The sequence below is a fragment of the Balaenoptera borealis genome, assembly GCF_965194805.1.
Source record: "Balaenoptera borealis genome assembly, chromosome: 7".
In the NCBI taxonomy this organism is placed as follows: domain Eukaryota; kingdom Metazoa; phylum Chordata; class Mammalia; order Artiodactyla; family Balaenopteridae; genus Balaenoptera; species Balaenoptera borealis.
The window spans coordinates 55,001,330-55,019,346 of record NC_138864.1 but is presented as its reverse complement, the minus strand read 5'-3'; the positions used below and the strand labels follow the sequence as shown (position 1 = coordinate 55,019,346).

The 18,017-nt window shown below is 43.2% G+C and overlaps 1 protein-coding gene across 12 annotated transcripts in view; it reads right to left on the bottom strand.

Annotated features, from left to right (window-relative positions):
- Positions 1 to 18,017, bottom strand: part of RAPGEF5 (Rap guanine nucleotide exchange factor 5) — a 219,801-nt gene that overhangs the window by 72,022 nt on the left and 129,762 nt on the right. For 9 of the 12 annotated variants that reach the window (XR_014246424.1, XR_014246425.1, XR_014246426.1 and 6 more), the window contains 2 exons: positions 760 to 878; positions 208 to 296 (listed from right to left, as the gene is read on the bottom strand). Coding sequence is in view for 8 of the 12 variants with exons in the window: in XM_082398272.1 (XP_082254398.1) it covers positions 208 to 296; positions 760 to 878 (208 nt within the window). In the remaining 4 variants the exon portion in view is untranslated. The other 3 variants (XM_082398268.1, XM_082398270.1, XM_082398267.1) reach the window with 2 other exon arrangements.

Genomic DNA, 18,017 nt, shown 5'->3' with positions numbered 1-18,017 from the left:
TCCCAGGCGGCTGCTTGGATCTACATGCGTCCATTTACTGGATTTAAACAAAACAGCAGGAGGCGAAGGGGGAGGCCCAAGAAGCATATGCTGGTTCAGCCCACTCTGGTTTCAGCTACAGAGGGCGTCTTGCCCCTCCGGAAACTGACAAGGGCAGCCGCAGCTGGCTGTGAGTCTGGAAGCAGGAGACACCCCCCACTGCCTTACCTGTTTCTTTGTCCTGGACTTCTTCCAGGTGCAAGTCATTCAGAAGGTGCTCCAAGATCTTCTCCGGGGTCCCGGACACGACCACGTATCTGTCAGAGAGCAGAGAGCCCACGGAGTCATCCTCAGCGGGGGACTGTGAACGGCTGCTCCATTCCTCGTCCTCACCCTCCTCATCAATGTATTTGAAATAAGGCACATCGAAGGTAGGCAAGGGCAGCTCTCGGCCTGAAAGCGCGGCAGAATCCTTCCTCTCTAAGTGAGGGTCAAAGACTCTCAGCCGGGAGCTGCCCATTGTGCACGGCCACTAACAAAGGCATCCCCTAAAGGCTCAAAGATCTTGCCATCTCTGTCCTTTCACTGGGAACTGAGTCCATCTGGCTGCTAAGAGCTCTGCAGTCAGCTAGCACGCTCGGCTCCGAGAGGCGGAGAAAAAAGGGAGGGAGGGAGGTGGGGGGGAAGAGGAGGCAGAGAGAGCGAGTGAGATGGAGCGGGAGAAGGGGAGGAAGGCAGGGGAAAGGAAACGGGAGCACGGGGCTGGGTGGAAACTCTGACCTCCAATCGCTCTCCGCACTCCCCGCTTGGGGGGCTGGGCCGCAGCTCTGCACTTTCTTCAGCACCAGGACGTCCCGGTCCTGCTCTTTAACCTGAACGGTTGTCACTTCATCATCCTGCTTTAGTTGCCGATGGGAGTGATGGATGGAAGAAGGAAGAACAGAGAGAAAATTAAAAAGGCAAAAAAATAAAAAAGAGCTAACTAAAGCTGCACTTTCTCAAGTTGCTTTCCCACCTACTATCTTTACAGATTCAGAACAAATTAGGAATCTGGTCAAGAATCTCCCTCTAATGGTACAGGGTCCAGGCTCAAGTTGTATGGATACATAAAGCATTAGAAAGACATAAATACTTTAAAGGAAACTGGAAAAAAAATAAACTGGGGATGGGATTCAGAGTTCATTTTTAAAACTACCTGAATGATCTGAATTAAGAAATCCAAAGTTCAAAGTCTCAAAAACACAATATACTAATTGCATGTGTGCTATACTCTCTTTTACCTGGTTAATACTTCTTAAACTGCCACTATATTAAAATTAGAAAATCATATAAAACATCATTTAAACACTAAAACAGTGAGCAAGCCATATTAAGCAGATGTAGCAGATACATATCATATTAATTTCCATCACAGCCTTACTTTAAAAGGTGGGAAAAAAACTACTCATTCTATCATTCAGTTCATGTTTTACTCCCAAACTTGAGATGGCCTTCACATTTATCATGTACTTGTTTTGCCAGAATACAAGCAAAAACGGATCTCTAGTTAGAATCTCATCTAGGCTGAAATTCGGATGTCACGGGTGAATGCACTGACTTTCTTCACCGCGGTCCTTTTTAACACGGAGAGAAGGCTGAACAATCATTCATTTCTGCACACACAGCTTCCACAGCCCAGAGCCCAACATGGCCCGCTGACGCGGCTCTGTCCGAGTCGGGCTCACTGCTGACCCAGCAGTGTGGAGCCGACCCGAGTGACGAACACTTCCAGAGTGTGGAGTGTGAAATTCTCCTGATGGGCGGCACCCAACCAGGGGAAGGTAGGGGCGGAGGGGGTAGGGAGAAACACATGTAAAAAAATTTACCTTCTGTATTTCTGAGGATCTGAGCAAAAGATTGAAGCAAGAAAAGTTGATAGCAAAGAGGCTTCACCTTAAAAATGATGTTGCCTCTTTAAAAAGGGAAACACGTCCTAGGATTCCTAGCATGCTTCTGTGTTTCTGCTCCTGGCAGAAAACCCTACCTAAATTAGGTACAAACACACAAAAAGAACATTTTCCCGCCCCCCATGGATAAAAAGTACTATGTCCTCGTGCCTTATTATCAGTTCCATAGATTTATCAGAGACGCCGATGTATTTATTCACCTCCCATAAGAATAGGAAGGCACTATTCTTGTCATAATTGCCAACCAAATCAGTGGGAAAATGATGATTTCAACTCCTGGTGTGCTGATTCCTAAGAAAATGTAGTGACCTAGTCCTTTGAGTCTTCCAAGATCTTCTTAAAAACAAAAAATACTAGTCATTCTAAACAGCAATATAATTTTATGATCATTCTTTTTAAACCTCTTAGTGGCAAATACTTTTACTGTGTAAAACTGATGTATTACACTTCAGCAAGGTCAGACACGCAGTTACTGTGGCAATTAATGCTGGATATTCATTGTTAAACTCCCTGAGGATGGCAGTGTGACTCCTGTAACATGAATACCAATGTATAATGGCTCTCTTTCATTTCTCCAAAGGGGTTCTTTTGTTATCCGTGTGGCTGAAGTGAAACAAGGTGGCTGGCGAGAGGAGCATAATATTGACAAAAAAAAAGAAAAAGGGCAGAACGTGAGTCTGGGATACTGAGACACAGAAACAAATAATTCAGTAAAGAGTAGGTGTGACAGGACAAAAATCTTTCCCTAGCTTTCCTCTCGTCGTAAGCCAATACTCATGTTATATGAGCCTGCTGTCATTCTGAAGCACATTTTACATTCTACGTGCATGTGATATACGGCATTATTAACTTCCGCGGGCCATGCACATACATATGGATGGGAAGGGCTTCTCTAATGTCTGTGTAACTAATATGTATTACAGGGCTGTGCACAGAGCAGCTACACTCCGCTGGGCAGGGGAATAGCTGAACCATATTGATGTACTATCAATAGCATCTTATGTCACAGTGATAGTTTCCATTTTGAAAAGCTGTTAAAAAATAAAGAAGCAAAAAAGCAGAGAAATCAATGTATAAAAGGAGATGGAAGTTATCTAAAATTGCCGTGAAAACGTAATAACCGTATGTATTATACCTGGCTCTCAAGAAGGAAGGAGAAATCAATGCCTCCTGACCAACCCATGTACCCTTACCTAACTGCTCTTCCTGAAAAACAGCATAAGTACCAGAGTTGAAGTTCTGGGTATGAAACTTTATTCTGGTGCTTGCTTGGTTAAGAATAAAAGTATTTAAAGAACTAATGACAAGAAATATGTTCAATGACAAATAGTTCATGAAATGCAAGTAAAGCATTAAAATGCTTAATTTATAGACAACCACTCAACAAACAGTGAGGGTCTGCTTTGGGTAAGGCACTGTGGCAGACACTAAGGGGCAAGCAGCGGTGAGTAAGACCGATGCCCTGCCCTTAAATGACAAGGTGATAGCGCCATAACAGCATAAGTCTGTGAGCTCCCCCAAGATGAGGCCACATGCAAGAGAGAAAGCAAAGGTAGAACCCATGCGATTTGACTGCCAAAGATGACAGATCAAATCCCAGATCTGTGGGTGAAAGAGAACGGAAATGCCATTAAATGGGACAAAAAAACTGGTTCTGCTGAGACTGATGAACCTGCTTTCAGACAACTGATGTTTCAGTACTGCTAATACATCATGCTGTAGATGTTTAGCAAGCAGTTAGAAATAAAGAACTAGGGCTCTGGACAAAGGCCAAGGACAGAGATAAATGTGTGAACTACTCAAGTTTGGGAGTGGATGAGACTGTTGAAGGGAAGCAGGACAGAAAGGGAACTAGGAAGAGAAAACATAGAAAGTAGGAGGAAGAGGGAGGGGATCAGAGTCATGAGGAAACCTACCAAAGAGATGACTAAGCAGTGAAACCAAGACAAGCCAGGAGAAGGTGGAGGGCACTGACTCAGGAGAGTCAAGGACAAAGGCTGTCTGACGTTGTCAAATTCACGAAGATGAAGAGTCTACGAGGAAGTGATGAGGAGACCACGATGGGAAGGCGAGTGTTGAGGTGTGAGCGGACGTGAAGGACGTGCACAAAGAGGCAAGACCGCCTCCTTGGAATTTCACCACGAAGGGAAGGAGTCAGGCTGAAGAGGCTGCCTGGCTGGGGAAGTCGGCAGGCAAGGTGAGGGGCTGTGGAGAAGGGGCGAGAGATCAGGAACGTGCATGGAGGGTTTAGGCTACAACAGGACCGAGACTTCCTCCTTCCAGAGAGGATCACGGGAAAGAAGATCGGTGGAGATTTAGAAAAAAATTAGAGCACGGAGAATAAGGTAGCTGAGGTAGACAAAATGAGATGGTTCCTATCATCTCCGTAGAGTGGGGATTCAGACCATCTTCTGGAAGGGGAGGTTCCTCGGCGGCCTGAAGAGAAAACTGTTGGAAAAATGGCTTTAGGGGTTGCAACAGGGAATAAACAAGTTATGAAAAGAGGAATTGCCAGGCAGCTTTGTGCTGCTGAGGGTAGAAAAACATAAGTTTATGGTTTTAGGCCTTCCTGCCAACGTGCTCAGAAATCTGAGAGCGGGGCGGGGGTGGGGGGCACACTTCCCTGGCGGTCCGGTGGTCGGGACTCCACGCTGCCACCGTGGGGAGGTGGGAGGGTGGTGCGGTGTGGCCCGCAGGTTAGATCCCTGGTCGGGGAACTGGGATCCCCACATGCTGCGCAGTGTGGCCAAAAAATTTTTTTTTTAATTTTTAAATTAAAAACATAAATTTAGGGCTTCCCTGGTGGCGCAGTGGTTGAGAATCTGCCTGCTAATGCAGGGGACACGGGTTCGAGCCCTGGTCTGGGAAGATCCCACATGCCGCGGAGCGACTGGGCCCGTGAGCCACAACTACTGAGCCTGCGTGTCTGGAGCCTGTGCCCCGCAACAAGAGAGGCCGCGATAGTGAGAGGCCTGCGCACCGCGATGAAGAGTGGCCCCCGCTTGCCGCAACTAGAGAAAGCCCTCGCACAGAAACGAGGACCCAATACAGACAAAAATAAATAAATAAAATTAAATTAAAAAAAAAACAAAAAAAAACATAAATTAAAAAAAAATTTTTTTTAATTAAAAGAAGAGAAACCTGAGAGGGGAGCAGTGAATGACGCCCCCTCCACCCACCAGGGGAAGAGATCAGCATAGGAGACATCAGGAGGGAGGGAGGAGAGATGTTCCGGGCTGCCGTCAGCACACATGCAAACAGCCCTTCTCCACAGGGCGTCTGTCTGGTTAGGGAAAGGAGTGCGCCAAGACAGGAGCTGATAAGCGGGCAACACGGAGGGGCTGAGGACAAGCCTTCACAGGGGTGAAGGGAGCAGGCAGGCGGTCGAGGAGGAAGCCCGTGGAGGCTTTGATCAAGGAGGCTGATCTCTGAAGTGGGGCAGTTCAGAGCAGTGAAGACGGAGCAAGGGAGAAGCAGCCCCTGACCCCTGGGAGCCGGCCTGGCACTCAGGCTGGGCCTCATGTTCTCCTGTTAAATGTCACTGATTCTGTGAAAAATCAACATCAGATAAGGCCACTCTGTGACTGTGGTGGGACAACACAAAAACACGGCCACTCGCAAAAGTCGTATCTGAACACAGACAAAGCATAAACATTGATCACGGCAGAAAATACCAGAAAGCCCAGCGAGTGAGTAGTGACTGCTGCTTCTTTCCCAGTGACAGCTTTGGCTTTGCTGCCCTCCCTATAGATAAGATTTAAGATATCGTCACAGAGTTGCCCAGTTTCCTCATCTAGAGCAAAGCCCTGCTACTTGAAATCCTCCCCAAAGTCACCAAACACAAACCCAAGCCCGGTATGTCCTTTCTTCTAACACCTTCTTGCACTGAGCTGCTGCGAGGCTCCCCAAGGTGCGAGGGCTCCATCACTACACCAAAGCAATAAACCCAACTTACTCAACTACAGGCGTGTTCCTGGTGGTCTCCGGCTAGAGGACAGTGACCATGGACAAGGGTCATAAGATGCTGCCCTGCCGCTGGCATGGTGCCGTGTGGAGAGGATGGTTATTGGAGTCAAAGATAAAATGCATTTCCTTGTCAGGGGGATGAGAGAGTCATACCCAGGGATGTTCCTGAAAGTGATCAGAGGATGGGTGAGGAACGAATACCCCAGGACTTCCCTGGCGGTCCAGCGGTTAGGACTCTGTGCTGCCAAGGCAGGGGGTGTGGGTTCGATCCCTGGTCGGGGAACTAGGATCCTGCGCAGTGCAGCCAAAAAATTAAAATTAAAAAAAAAAAAAGAATGCCAGTGCAAGGGGCACAGACTTTAGGAGAAGGGACTTCTGTAGGTGCAACACTGAAGAGGAAGGTGCAGTGGGGAGTGGGGTGTATTCCCAGAAGGCACCATGCTTCCCACCCCCCGCCCCGCCCACATGCCTTGGCTGGTGGTTCTCAGCTCTGGTTGGTACAGGCTCAGTGAGAATTCTCCCCGCTCCCTGACACACACTTTAGCTCCTAGATGTGCACAAACCAGGTCTTTCCCCTACTCTCTTGAAGGGATGGTAGGAAGAACAAGAAACTCTAAGGACCAGGCCAGATGGATTCTTCACAGCTTTGCCTATGGGATGCAGTCTGGGATGAGCTGGGAGATGGGGGAGGAGAGGAAGTGTAAAAATAAACAGGTGTCCTCAGCTGAAAATGGGGGGGAGGGGGCAGTGGGGGAGGGAAAGCTGTTTGATCACAGACTCACAGGACCTTTTGAACAGAGGCCATGAAAAATATGAAAACAGAGGAGGGTTTTCAGGTTTTCTCTGCTCCTCATCTTTGTTCCATTCTTTGGTGACTAGCTCTGATTTCTTTTCTTTTTATGGCTACACTGCTCCCCTGCCTGCAAATGCTGAATGAATGATAGAACCTGTACCTTTGACTTACTTTAGATTAACTTCCTTGACCAAGATCAGCTTTTATACTTCTAAATCCAACTTTTCTTTTTTCATTTATTCACATGAAAGACATTTATTTTTAAGATGAAAATACATATAGGGTAAAAAAAAATACTGATTTTTTTAAAATGTAAGGTGAAGAACTGATGTTGACAGTTCAGCAAGTCTACGCTGTCCTGAACCAAATTTCTGACTGCATTTATATTTTCACTTATCACCAGCACTAGCAAGAAAAAGTCATTACTAAGGGATTTCTCAGGCCTGCTGGAATTGTCACAACGACTTGCCTGATTTTCCATTATCTCTGATAATTGAAAATATTCCTCTCCCAAGTACTCATATAAAGCAGCCACTGGTATTCTCCATGGCATTGTGTCCCTGATGCTCTGTGAGTATCAACTCTCACAAGAGGGCTTAGCTGGGGGTTCATGGATGGCTTTAGTGACTCAGGGAAGCTTCTTAAAGTATATAAAATTTTTATGTGTAGGCACATTTTCCCAGGTAGAGTCCAGAGTTCTAGGTTTCACTGGAGTCTACGAACCCCAAAAGGTACAAATCGTTCCATACGATGAAACTCGTATTTATCACTGCATCTAAGGAACCTTCTTTGACAATCTCCAGCCGGTAACACTGCCTATCCAGATAAGATGCCCAAAGAACCCTGTCATGACATCCATCACACTGACCTCTGATTATCTGCTCCCTCTGTGCTCTCCACGACATGATGACATCTTGAGGGCAGGGGCTGTGACTTCTATTTCTCTTCCTAACACACAGCTCAGGGCCTGGCACGTGATATTAACTTGATAACGGTTTACTGAGCGTGCAAGTTCATGAGCAAGCAAGAGAGCGAGTGAGCGAGTGGATTACCTTTAAAAGACAGAATTCGATTTCACGTGGTTCAATGGTCACTCTCCTCTGAGGTTGCCTTTACCCTCTCTACTTAGTCACTTTTCTATTATAATGCTCATCACATGAGATAACTGTGTTTTGTACTTGAGCGTTATACTTGCTCCATCTGTCAGAATTCTATCAAACTAAGCTCCCGTGCAACTGACATATAAGAGACCATATAACGAACACAACGCTGGGAAGGCATTCACTAAATGGTACTGTCCCTGAGTCTAGGGCACATGGAAAAAAGGGTGTGGGCATGAACAGGTCACCCTGTGGGTTGAAGTGTGAACTGGGCAAGATGTGAATTTTGTGCCCTCTAAAATCCCCCTCCTGCCCACTTCGGTTCCAACCAGGATTCTCAACACTCCTCACGTGACCCAGTGTTCCAACATCAAACCTGTGTGAAGCAGGCAGCACCAGAGAAACTTTCAGATGGAGAATGCACAGAATCATCTAGCTTGATGCCATGGCACTCAAGAAGTCATACAAGTAGCACAAGGTGCAATGCTACTTTCCCTCAAGTTTGTGAACACCATAACTGAAGATGCTAACTTAGTGGTAGGAAGGCATTTGCTATGGACTGAATGTTGGTGTCTCCCCCCACCCCAAATTCCTATGTTGAAACCTAACCCCCAAAGTGATGGTGTCTGGAGGTGGGGCCTTTGGAGCCCTCATGAATGAGATTAGTGCCCTTATAAAAGAGGCCCCAGAGAGACCCCTTGCCTCTTCTGCCACGTGAGGACACAGCAAAATGACAGCTATCTATGAACGAGAAAGTGGGCTCTCATCATATATTGACTCTGCTGGCACCTTGATCTTGGATTTCTCAGCCATCAGAACTGTAGGAAATAAGTTTCTGCTGGCAGTCTGTGGTGTTTCGTTACAGCAGCCCGAACGGACTGAGATGGCATTTAGAGCCAATCGCTTATTATAACTCCTTTCATTTCCCAACCTCCTTGGTCGAACTTCCATTCCTCCTACGAAGTTCTCTTCAAGAATCACCTCCTCCAGGAAACCTGCTCCCTCCGCCTGCAGTCTGACGTGGCTGGCCCTCCTCTGCAACCCCACAGCGCCACACGAATCCTTCGGCCTCAGCATTCTGAGAAGCACACACTGATGACCTTTTCTGTCTCCCTTCTAAAGCATAAGCTCACGTGTGGGCAGGCACCGTATCTCCATCAACTCTGAATTCCCAACAAACAGCCAGGTCTTGGCACTCCATAGATACTTGAAGAACCTTACCCAAATGAATCAATGAACAAACAAAAAGAGGAATGGGGCTTCCCTGGTGGCGCAGTGGTTGAGAATCTGCCTGCTAATGCAGGGGACATGGGTTCGAGCCCTGGTCCGGGAAGATCCCACATGCCGCGGAGCCATTAGGCCCGTGAGCCACAACTACTGAGCCTGCGCGTCTGGACCCTGTGCTCCGCAACAAGAGAGGCCACGATAGTGAGAGGCCCGCGCACCGCGATGAAGAGTGGCCCCCGCTTGCCGCAACTAGAGGAAGCCCTCGCACAGAAACGAAGACCCAACACAGCCAAAAAAAATAAATAAATACATAAATAAATAATAATTAAAGGTGCTAATAAAAAAAAAAGAAAAAGAGGAATGGATAAATGTGCAGTTTTGAGTAGAGGTTTAGAGAACAACAGCTTACTCTCAAAAGATACATTTCAAGTGGTGAACTCTGACGGTGCTAATACAGGGGACAGTTTGCTGAGAGGTGCTCTTCCTAAGGAAGGGTAATCCAACTACTAGGGTGGTGGATAACAATGGCCCACGCTGTTCTGCATCTCGATCATCAACCTGAGTGTTTGGGACACTCAAACAGATATGGGTAAACTGAAAAGAAGAGCTGCGTGCTCGTCACACTGGACAATAATATAGACAGACAAGGGGTTATGAGATCAAAACGACCTGCTCTAATTCAGGATCTCGGCCTGAGGGTGGTTAATGTGAGAATCACTAAGGCAGCCCCAAAACTTGGCCAATATTTAAGAGGACACATGGTAAGTGTTTTGTGACGTGTAAAGCATCATGCAATCATTAGCTACTAGACGATTAAAAAAAAGCTAACATAATTTTATCTCATAGTGGTAGAGGTAACCACAGCTCAAGAACTAAGGAGACAGCACTGCCATATGCAACTAACAGACCCACTAGGAACAGGCAACAAGGGAGGGATCAAGCCATGACCAGGCAGATAAATCTGTCACATTTATTGAGGGTTTACCATTTATCAGCAAAGCTAAGAGTTGAACATCCATTATCTTATCTAATCATTACAACAATTCTATGAGGTAAATACTGTTAAAACTCCCATTTTGATAAAGTAACTTGGCCAAGCAAGATCTTGTGTGAGGGTGTGGTAAAGCTGAGATTGAACCCAGGCAGACCCAACAACAGAGCCCTTAACCAGAACCACAGACGTCCCCAGAAGATGGTTACTAATACACGTTAGAGACTACAAGTATGGAAGGGGACTTGGTTTACCCTGGTGCTGGCAGCCAAAGCAGGCTAATCTGCTTGGCAGATGAGGCAACAGGTGTGTCTACGTCATGCTGAGTTCCAAGAAGAGAAGAGGGTTGTCAAGGACCGAACATAGTCTCAGGACCACAGCTAAACCAGCTCAGCCAGGGCGCAGCTCAATACCCCTGGCAAGGGGGAAATGAAGTGCTAGCAGGAACAGAGTTAAACATGGCAGGGATTAGTGGGATCTGATGCCCACAAAACTTGGGTACCCAGAGACATGCACCCTAAGATTAGCAGGGCGTCCAGTGCATAAGCTGCCTTCGGCCTGATGGGCTCAAGCACTGGGCAGGCATGGAATTGTACACTTTACAATAGTTAATTTTATGCTATGCGTATTTTACCTCCAACAAAACAAAACGGGGCTGTGATGAGCCTCTGGGCACAGGACTTTGCTGATCGAAATACATGGGACTCTGCACCAAGGAGCTACAAGGGGGTCTGGGAAACACGCCCTCTGAGGTACTGTTCAGGTAGTTGGAATGTCTAAGAAGAAAAAGATCGGGAGAATGAAACCATAGCAGGAAATTTTCACTCTCTGAGCTACCCTGCCTTGTGGGACAGGGTGCCATAGGATTACTTGTGATGCTCTAGAAAAGTTACCTTCCGTTAATGGGTGGCTAGATCAAGAAAGCAGATTGAGGCTCAATTTAAGGAAGTACTGTTGGCAGAGGCAGAATGAGCTCTGTCTCAAACTGGAGCAGAGCTTGTCAATAACATTATTGACAAGTGAAGATGGTTCTTCAGTGAGTGAGGCTGGACAAGACGACCTCGGCATCTTTTTCCCATCCTTAGATCCTACAGAATTCAGTTTTCTTGACACCACTTTTCTCACAGAAGCCCAAAGTGCTGCCTCTCCTAAACAGGAAAGTGGCACGTGATTTAGTGGTTAGGGATCTCTCCTCATCTTGTCCTACGGAAATTCACACACAGCTTAGCAAACCAAACCACCAATGCCCGCATCTATTCTTGTACCGTTAAATGTGGGTACAGCAGAACTGGAATACTTATCTGAAAAAAAAAATCTCCTCTGGCCAAAAACAATTTTGTCTGAGAACAACCTTCACAGAATTTGCTGACAGTGTATCTCATGACTCTCTTTCCTCATGGGAAAAAAAAAAAAAAAAAAAAGGAAACAGATCTTTAAAAAAAAAAAAAAGTCAAAAGGATATTGCTGGCAAGATAGACCTGATTAAGAGAGCAGCTAAGGGAAAGACAAAGTAAGCAGATATGTGTCAAGGTGAGTAGTGATTTAGATTTACCATATCACAAAGTTCTGGCCCGGCAAACACATCCTTTGTATAGGTGATTCTGGCAGAAAGAGAGTATTTAAATAATGATAATTAGTTCTTTTTAAAAATCCTACACATATTGTGATTAATAACTCAAACTAAAGACTAAATAGGACTAATAGAATTCATCATCCCCAAGCTTACAAAATCTAGGTCAAGTCTGACTTCCATAGTGTGAAAGCAAACACAAAGTTGTTATGGAACGTGACTAAACTCCCACAGAAAATCAGTAAACAAGACTGGATAGAAAGTTCTGGCTGCTAGAAAAGAACTGTATTTATTAAATTTTACTGCCTCTAATAATTATCATGTAAAGGAAGTTTTCTAAGAACCCTACAATTAGGGCAAGGCTAGGAATTTGATCCTGAAGCCAACTTCAGCTAGTAAACTTATTGCACAAGAGAGCAGAGGAGATGGGGATAGAATGTAATATCTTGAAATAAAGGCACTGTTTTTCCATCACAAGTATATTTTGATATACTCTATTAGCTTGATGGATTATTCTGGATACTGGTAGAAAAGAGGCACACTCAGCAAGGGTAGGTTTGATAAAATTAACCAAAATATGGTGAGATAACCATGGACCAGCAAAGGGAGATACTAACCACCCCTGGGTTAGTTGCCCTCTTGAAGGGGCAAGAGGAAGTCAGAGTGAGTACAGGATCCCATTGGGAGGGAGCTGGAGAAGTAACTGAGAGGCTTGCAAGGAGAAGCTACAGTCCCAGAGGGGTGCAGTCACTGCCATAACTGCAGCAGAAAGCAGGACAAGGTAGGAAGAAACACCCTGATCCCGTCTCCTTCTACACGCCGATCTCCTATGACCCCTCCCATTGCCCAAGCCCCATTTGGAGATGGAAAGCAAGAGATCCAGGCGGGTTAGGTCCATGGGGGTTAGGTCTCACTGCCAACCAGCATAGAGCAGAGGTGAGAATGCAGGAGGGGATGCAAATGTACATGATCTAGCAAACCTGACCTTCCAGTTTCCAGAGAAGCTTATGTCAGCTTATCACTAAGTTAGATGCCACTATATAGGTCATGGAATCCATCATCTTGCTGTCAGGAAAACAACTCAAAAACCTAATAGCTTTAGGGTAGGTTATATTAGCATCCCCCTAATTGACTTAATCTAATTCCTACACGTTTTATTTTCTTAACACTCTTTCTGGCCTAATATTTACATCAGTTTACTACAGTTCAGATCCTACACTTGCTTCATACTCGACACTCCCCATGTGACCCTTGAGAGTTATTAAATCACATAGGTGTTATTGTTTTTTTATCATAAAATCTTAAATTTTATTAAATCTTTCCCAGAAATTCCTCTAGATCCAGTATGGAAGCTCTTGGCTGATGACAAGATTGTGGGTGGGGACAGAGGGGAGACGAGAAAGGCGAAATGGCAGGACAAGTTCCACTCTGATATCTGCTGCATGGGAACAGGGGCTTGGTCTGTCTTGTTCTCTGTGCCGTCCCTCCATCCAGAACAACACTGTCTGTTAAATGAATGAATGGCCTGCTGAATGGTGGGTGAGCAGACAGATTGTAGACATTGGGATGGTCCAAGATCAAGGATAGAGAGGTCGGCAAAGGCAAGGAGGAAGAGGTTCAAAGGGACTCAGTCCAGAGAGTAGGCTAGGGTAGAAAGGAGAAATTTCAAGAGTTAGTTAATGCCTTACAAGGCCCTCGTTTTGTGGTGAGGTTCCTGATTATCTGCAAGGGAGCAGTCAACATCCTTCAGCATCAGCAAGTCTAAAGTATAAACAAGATAAAACACCCGCAGCAACAAGCAAGGCGTGATGTCAGCCATGGTCACGGGGTGAGGCTGCGGCACTCCATCACTTCTGCAGCCCCTCGGTCCCAGATATGGTGGTTATTTCACTCTGCTAAGTCTCAGAGTTACATACACTCTCCCTGGTTAGTGGGCCCACGGGAATATGCAAAGGCTCGGCTGGGCTGGGAAGTCACTAAGACCTACCCCTTGGATTCAAAAAGCCTAGGTCAAAGGGCAACTGAGGGCACTGCCTTGTGCATATATGATCTGACAGAGGCTTATTAGAAGGTAATTCAGAAGAAATGAGGATGCCTTCAAATTCTAAATTAGATCATTAAGCATTTCCTAACATGACTGAGGTCACTGGAAAATAACTTTGTCTATCAATACTTTGAACCTGTGAATTCCATCAATCCACAGCGTTCATGCAGACAGTTTGCACGATATGTTCACAACACATTCGGCCACTTTGCAAAAAACTGAGATAACTTAGTGCTGGGAACAGCACTTATTTCCACTTCTCATTATTGGTATACCTTTTTTTTTTTTTTAAACATCTTTATTGGAGTATAATTGTTTTACAATGGTGTGTTAGTTTCTGCTTTATAACAAAGTGAATCAGCTATACATATTGATATATCTTGATGGCCTTGAAAATACAATACATATGTTACTTGAGATTTAAAACAACCAAAAAATCTGAAATCTTGCTTCCTAGGAAAGTTTACAGAAATGACAAATTTAGAAATATCTTCTAGTTCCCAAGAATTCTTATATCATTGTGTGTGTGTGTATGTGTATATGTGTGTGACACACTTGCAAAGTTATTCTGAAGGGAAAATATCAATATTGACACTTTCCTCAAGCAGCCTAAAGATGAGATGAAAACCTATGGCAAATTATGACTCGGACAAAATTTCTACATACTAGTTGCAGATATACTTGTCACCTGGGGTTTGACTAATTCACAGCAGCAGTTTTACAGAAGCCTTTAAAATCTGAGCAAAAAGAGGACAGTATGGATTCTTACAGCAGCCTTTGATAGCCACCCCTGACTAGCTCCTATGGCGTTGGCTTCTCCTCTCAAATTCCTCTTATAGGAAACATAGTTGTGTTTGGAAATGCCTCCTGATTAAGTAAAGATCTAATTTATAAATTGAAATAACTTGAGAAAGCTAGCTCTTAACTGTGAACAGACCCAGTGGAAATATTCTTCAAATTTAAAAAGTATTGGATCCACGAAATTTGCTAAGAGAGTACATCTTAAGTGTTCTCACCACACACAAACACACACACACACACACACAAATCTAACGTAATCACGTGGGGTATTGGTATGTTAATTAACTTGATTGCAGTAATCATTTTACAATGTATGCATATATCAAAACATCACATTGTACACCTTAAATATATATGACCTTTGTCAATCATACCTCAATAAAGCTGGAAAAAAAATTTAAATTGAAAGTAAATAAAGTGTAAAGTAATACACTTAGAAAATGGAAATGCTTCAAGTCAAGGAACTCTCCAAATCTCTTTTGTGTGTATATAAATGTGCATTTACACGTGCGTGCTTGCGAATATGCTTGTGTGTGTGCGTGTGTGTGTGTGTGCACGTGAGTGCATGTGTAACTTTAGAGAAGGCAGAGCAGTAATAAAAAGGGCAGCCTCAGTCCTTATACAAGTTATGGAATGAAAAATTCCTAGTTACCGTAGCAACTGCAAGATCACATGGCATGGAAGCAAGGAGATACAAAGCATCTTAAGTAAACACTCTTGTATTTTCATGTTTTGCACATTCCTTGGAGCTTTTAGAGAGGCACGCCTTAGGTCTCGGCAGTAACCATCTCAGAAACTTATTTCACAGTTTGAAACAAGATTGGGAGAAAGGTAGGACCGTGTCACTCTTCGTTTTTTGCACAGCCATAGAAAGTTGGTGTTAAAACAGGTTAAGGGAATTTAAACTGCAATGAAATACTAGTACAATTATTTGAGAGACAAACAAAATTAGAAGGTAAAAAGGAAGAGAGAAGGTTAAAATAAGACAAAAATGAATTTGCTTGCAATGGAGTAGGTGTTTCTCCCTCTTTTTCTGGAGTGAAGGAAGGATGGGTGTGCGGGAAGAGAGGAATGGATTGAAAAGAAACGGAAGTACTTTGATAATAAAGAACAGCAAAACAATCTGCTATTTTCCTGAATATTAATGTGCACTTGGGGTGCCAAAGAGGATTGAAATCCTCACATACAAACCTGCCCCAGTAAGAGCCTTGCTTTGTAAACTATGACTCACTGAAGTTTGAAAGTTTGTGTCTACTCTTTACCAAGTATGTAGTCTCCCAAAAGCTTGTCTGTAGCTACAAACTGACTATTGTGATGAACCTCCCTGTTTCTTTCTGCTTGTCATTTCCAGGTTAACTACCCATGGCACAAAACCCTTCAATTTAAAACTTTAAATCTCCAATGAACCGGAATCCTGGAGCTGGTACAACTTTGGATTTGCACAGATTTGGTTTGAGTGCTTGAACTTGGGAAACATTTCAAATCACTCACAATTGTCCTCTTGACCGAATTCAGGCCCGCAAATATTGATTGAACGCCTAGCGCTAGACACTGCGGGTAAAAGTTCAAATAAAACATGGAGATTACCCTCAAAGAGGAAATATTCTTTATGAGAGAGAAACAGGGGAGAGATATAAATTTGCATTTTTTAAAAAAACAGTGGTTTGGAGCTAGGCTGTGCATAGTGGTTAATGAATTTAGCCAGTATAAATAAATAGACCCCTTTCTTCTTATTTCTAGGAGTTCAAGGCAGTAAGATCTGGAGGTTTTTTAAATTTGTCATTATCTGGGAGTTTTAGATCTCAGTCCTCCTCAGGACATTCTGAACTCAGAAAAACAATTCCAAATATTTAATGACATGACTTGAAATATGGTTTTAACACCCTGACAGCAGGGATACTTCTAGCAGGATGCTAGATCACCATCTGTCCATACCAACAGCATTTCTCAAAAAGTAAATTTTTAGAAATTCTAGCCACAGGAGTATTTCTAGAACATAAAAGAACAGAATGATTATTGGCATTGATAGGCATAGTCAATCAGAGTAAAAGATGGCTACTCAAAACCTCCTGAATAATAAACTGGTATCCACTTTAAAATGGCAACATTTCCCCCCAAAGTGTTCAACACTCAGAAGTATGAATGCTGCTGAATTTGGGGGGGCGGGTCTTCAATCTAAGACAGGAATTTTAGAGCTAGGAGAAATTGGAGATGTCTAATCTACTACCCTTATAGATGAGAAAACTGAAGCTCAGACAGGTAATATGACTGACTAAATTTGTGCTCAATATATTTAATTTGTAGGAAGTTTGTTAACAGAATTTCAATTTATCAAGAATAAAATGGATTTTTTTATGCTGGTAACAAAATAGTAAAAGTTTGAAAATATGAAAAAATTCGCATGTGATAACTAATCAAGAAACCTTACGTTTACATTACAAAAATAAGTCCCAGCTATATGAAAGACCTGAGTGAAAAGTGCAACTCTAGAAGAAATAGAAGAAAATAAAATCGAGTATCTAGCCACAGAATTGGGAAGAACTCTCTGATTGTTAAGGTGATTTTTAAAATTAAAAAACATGAATCAAGAGTTTTGCTCATATATGTATAAAAATAATAAGAAAGAAACAAACTTGGCAAAACTACATATAACAAATATTACAAAGATTAATGTCCTTAACATATAAAGAGCTTATTCAAATCAATAAGAAAAATCCCAATGGAAAAATGGGCAAAGGAGGTGAATAGATTATTTACAGAAGAAATATAACTGGATTGATATAAACTGCAAGTATTCAACCTCACTAGAAAAGAAATGTAAATTTGAACAAGATAATACTAGTCCTTCCCATCAGCCTGACAAGAATACTTAGTTCCTCCTTCTAAGAATCATAATAATCAATGGGGGTGAGGGTATTACAAAATAAGGACTTTAATGTAGTGCTAATATATGGGAAAACTGGAACAAGCTTTATGGAGCGTAGCTGAGCGAAAAACATAAAAGAGATTAACACAGTTCATACCTGTGAGTAGTAATTGCTCAGCTAGGAACTTATCCTTAAGAAATATAAATTTAGATAAAGATTTTTTTAGAGATGTGCATCTCAGATCACTTATAACAGCAAAAATTTGAAAACCTATTTACCCCCAAATGGGAAGAGTAAGTGAAGTATGTTATGGAAACGTAAGGAAAGCCTCATAATGTATACACTGATATAATTGGGAAGGTGAGAGGAAATCGTAGTTAGTTCTCACTAAATTTTTCTTTTCTTACTTGTAGCTTTCTATGATTTCTAAATTCTCTACAAAAGGCATGTATTACTTTACTATTAGTAGAACAATTTTAAACAGTCTTTAACAGAAATGTGCTATAAATTCCTGCAAGTTGCCTGATGCCTTGTTCTCGACTGTCAAACACCTATAAATCTCAAGAATGAAGCTTGTTTTCAAAAACAAATTCAATCAGTAAAACAGGACAAGAACTATATACAATATTCTAATTAAAATATATTTTGTAACTAGAAAATGGGGAGAGAGGAAAATGGTAAACACCAACAATATGTAACTCTCTTTAGATAAGAGATTTGTGATATTTGCCAT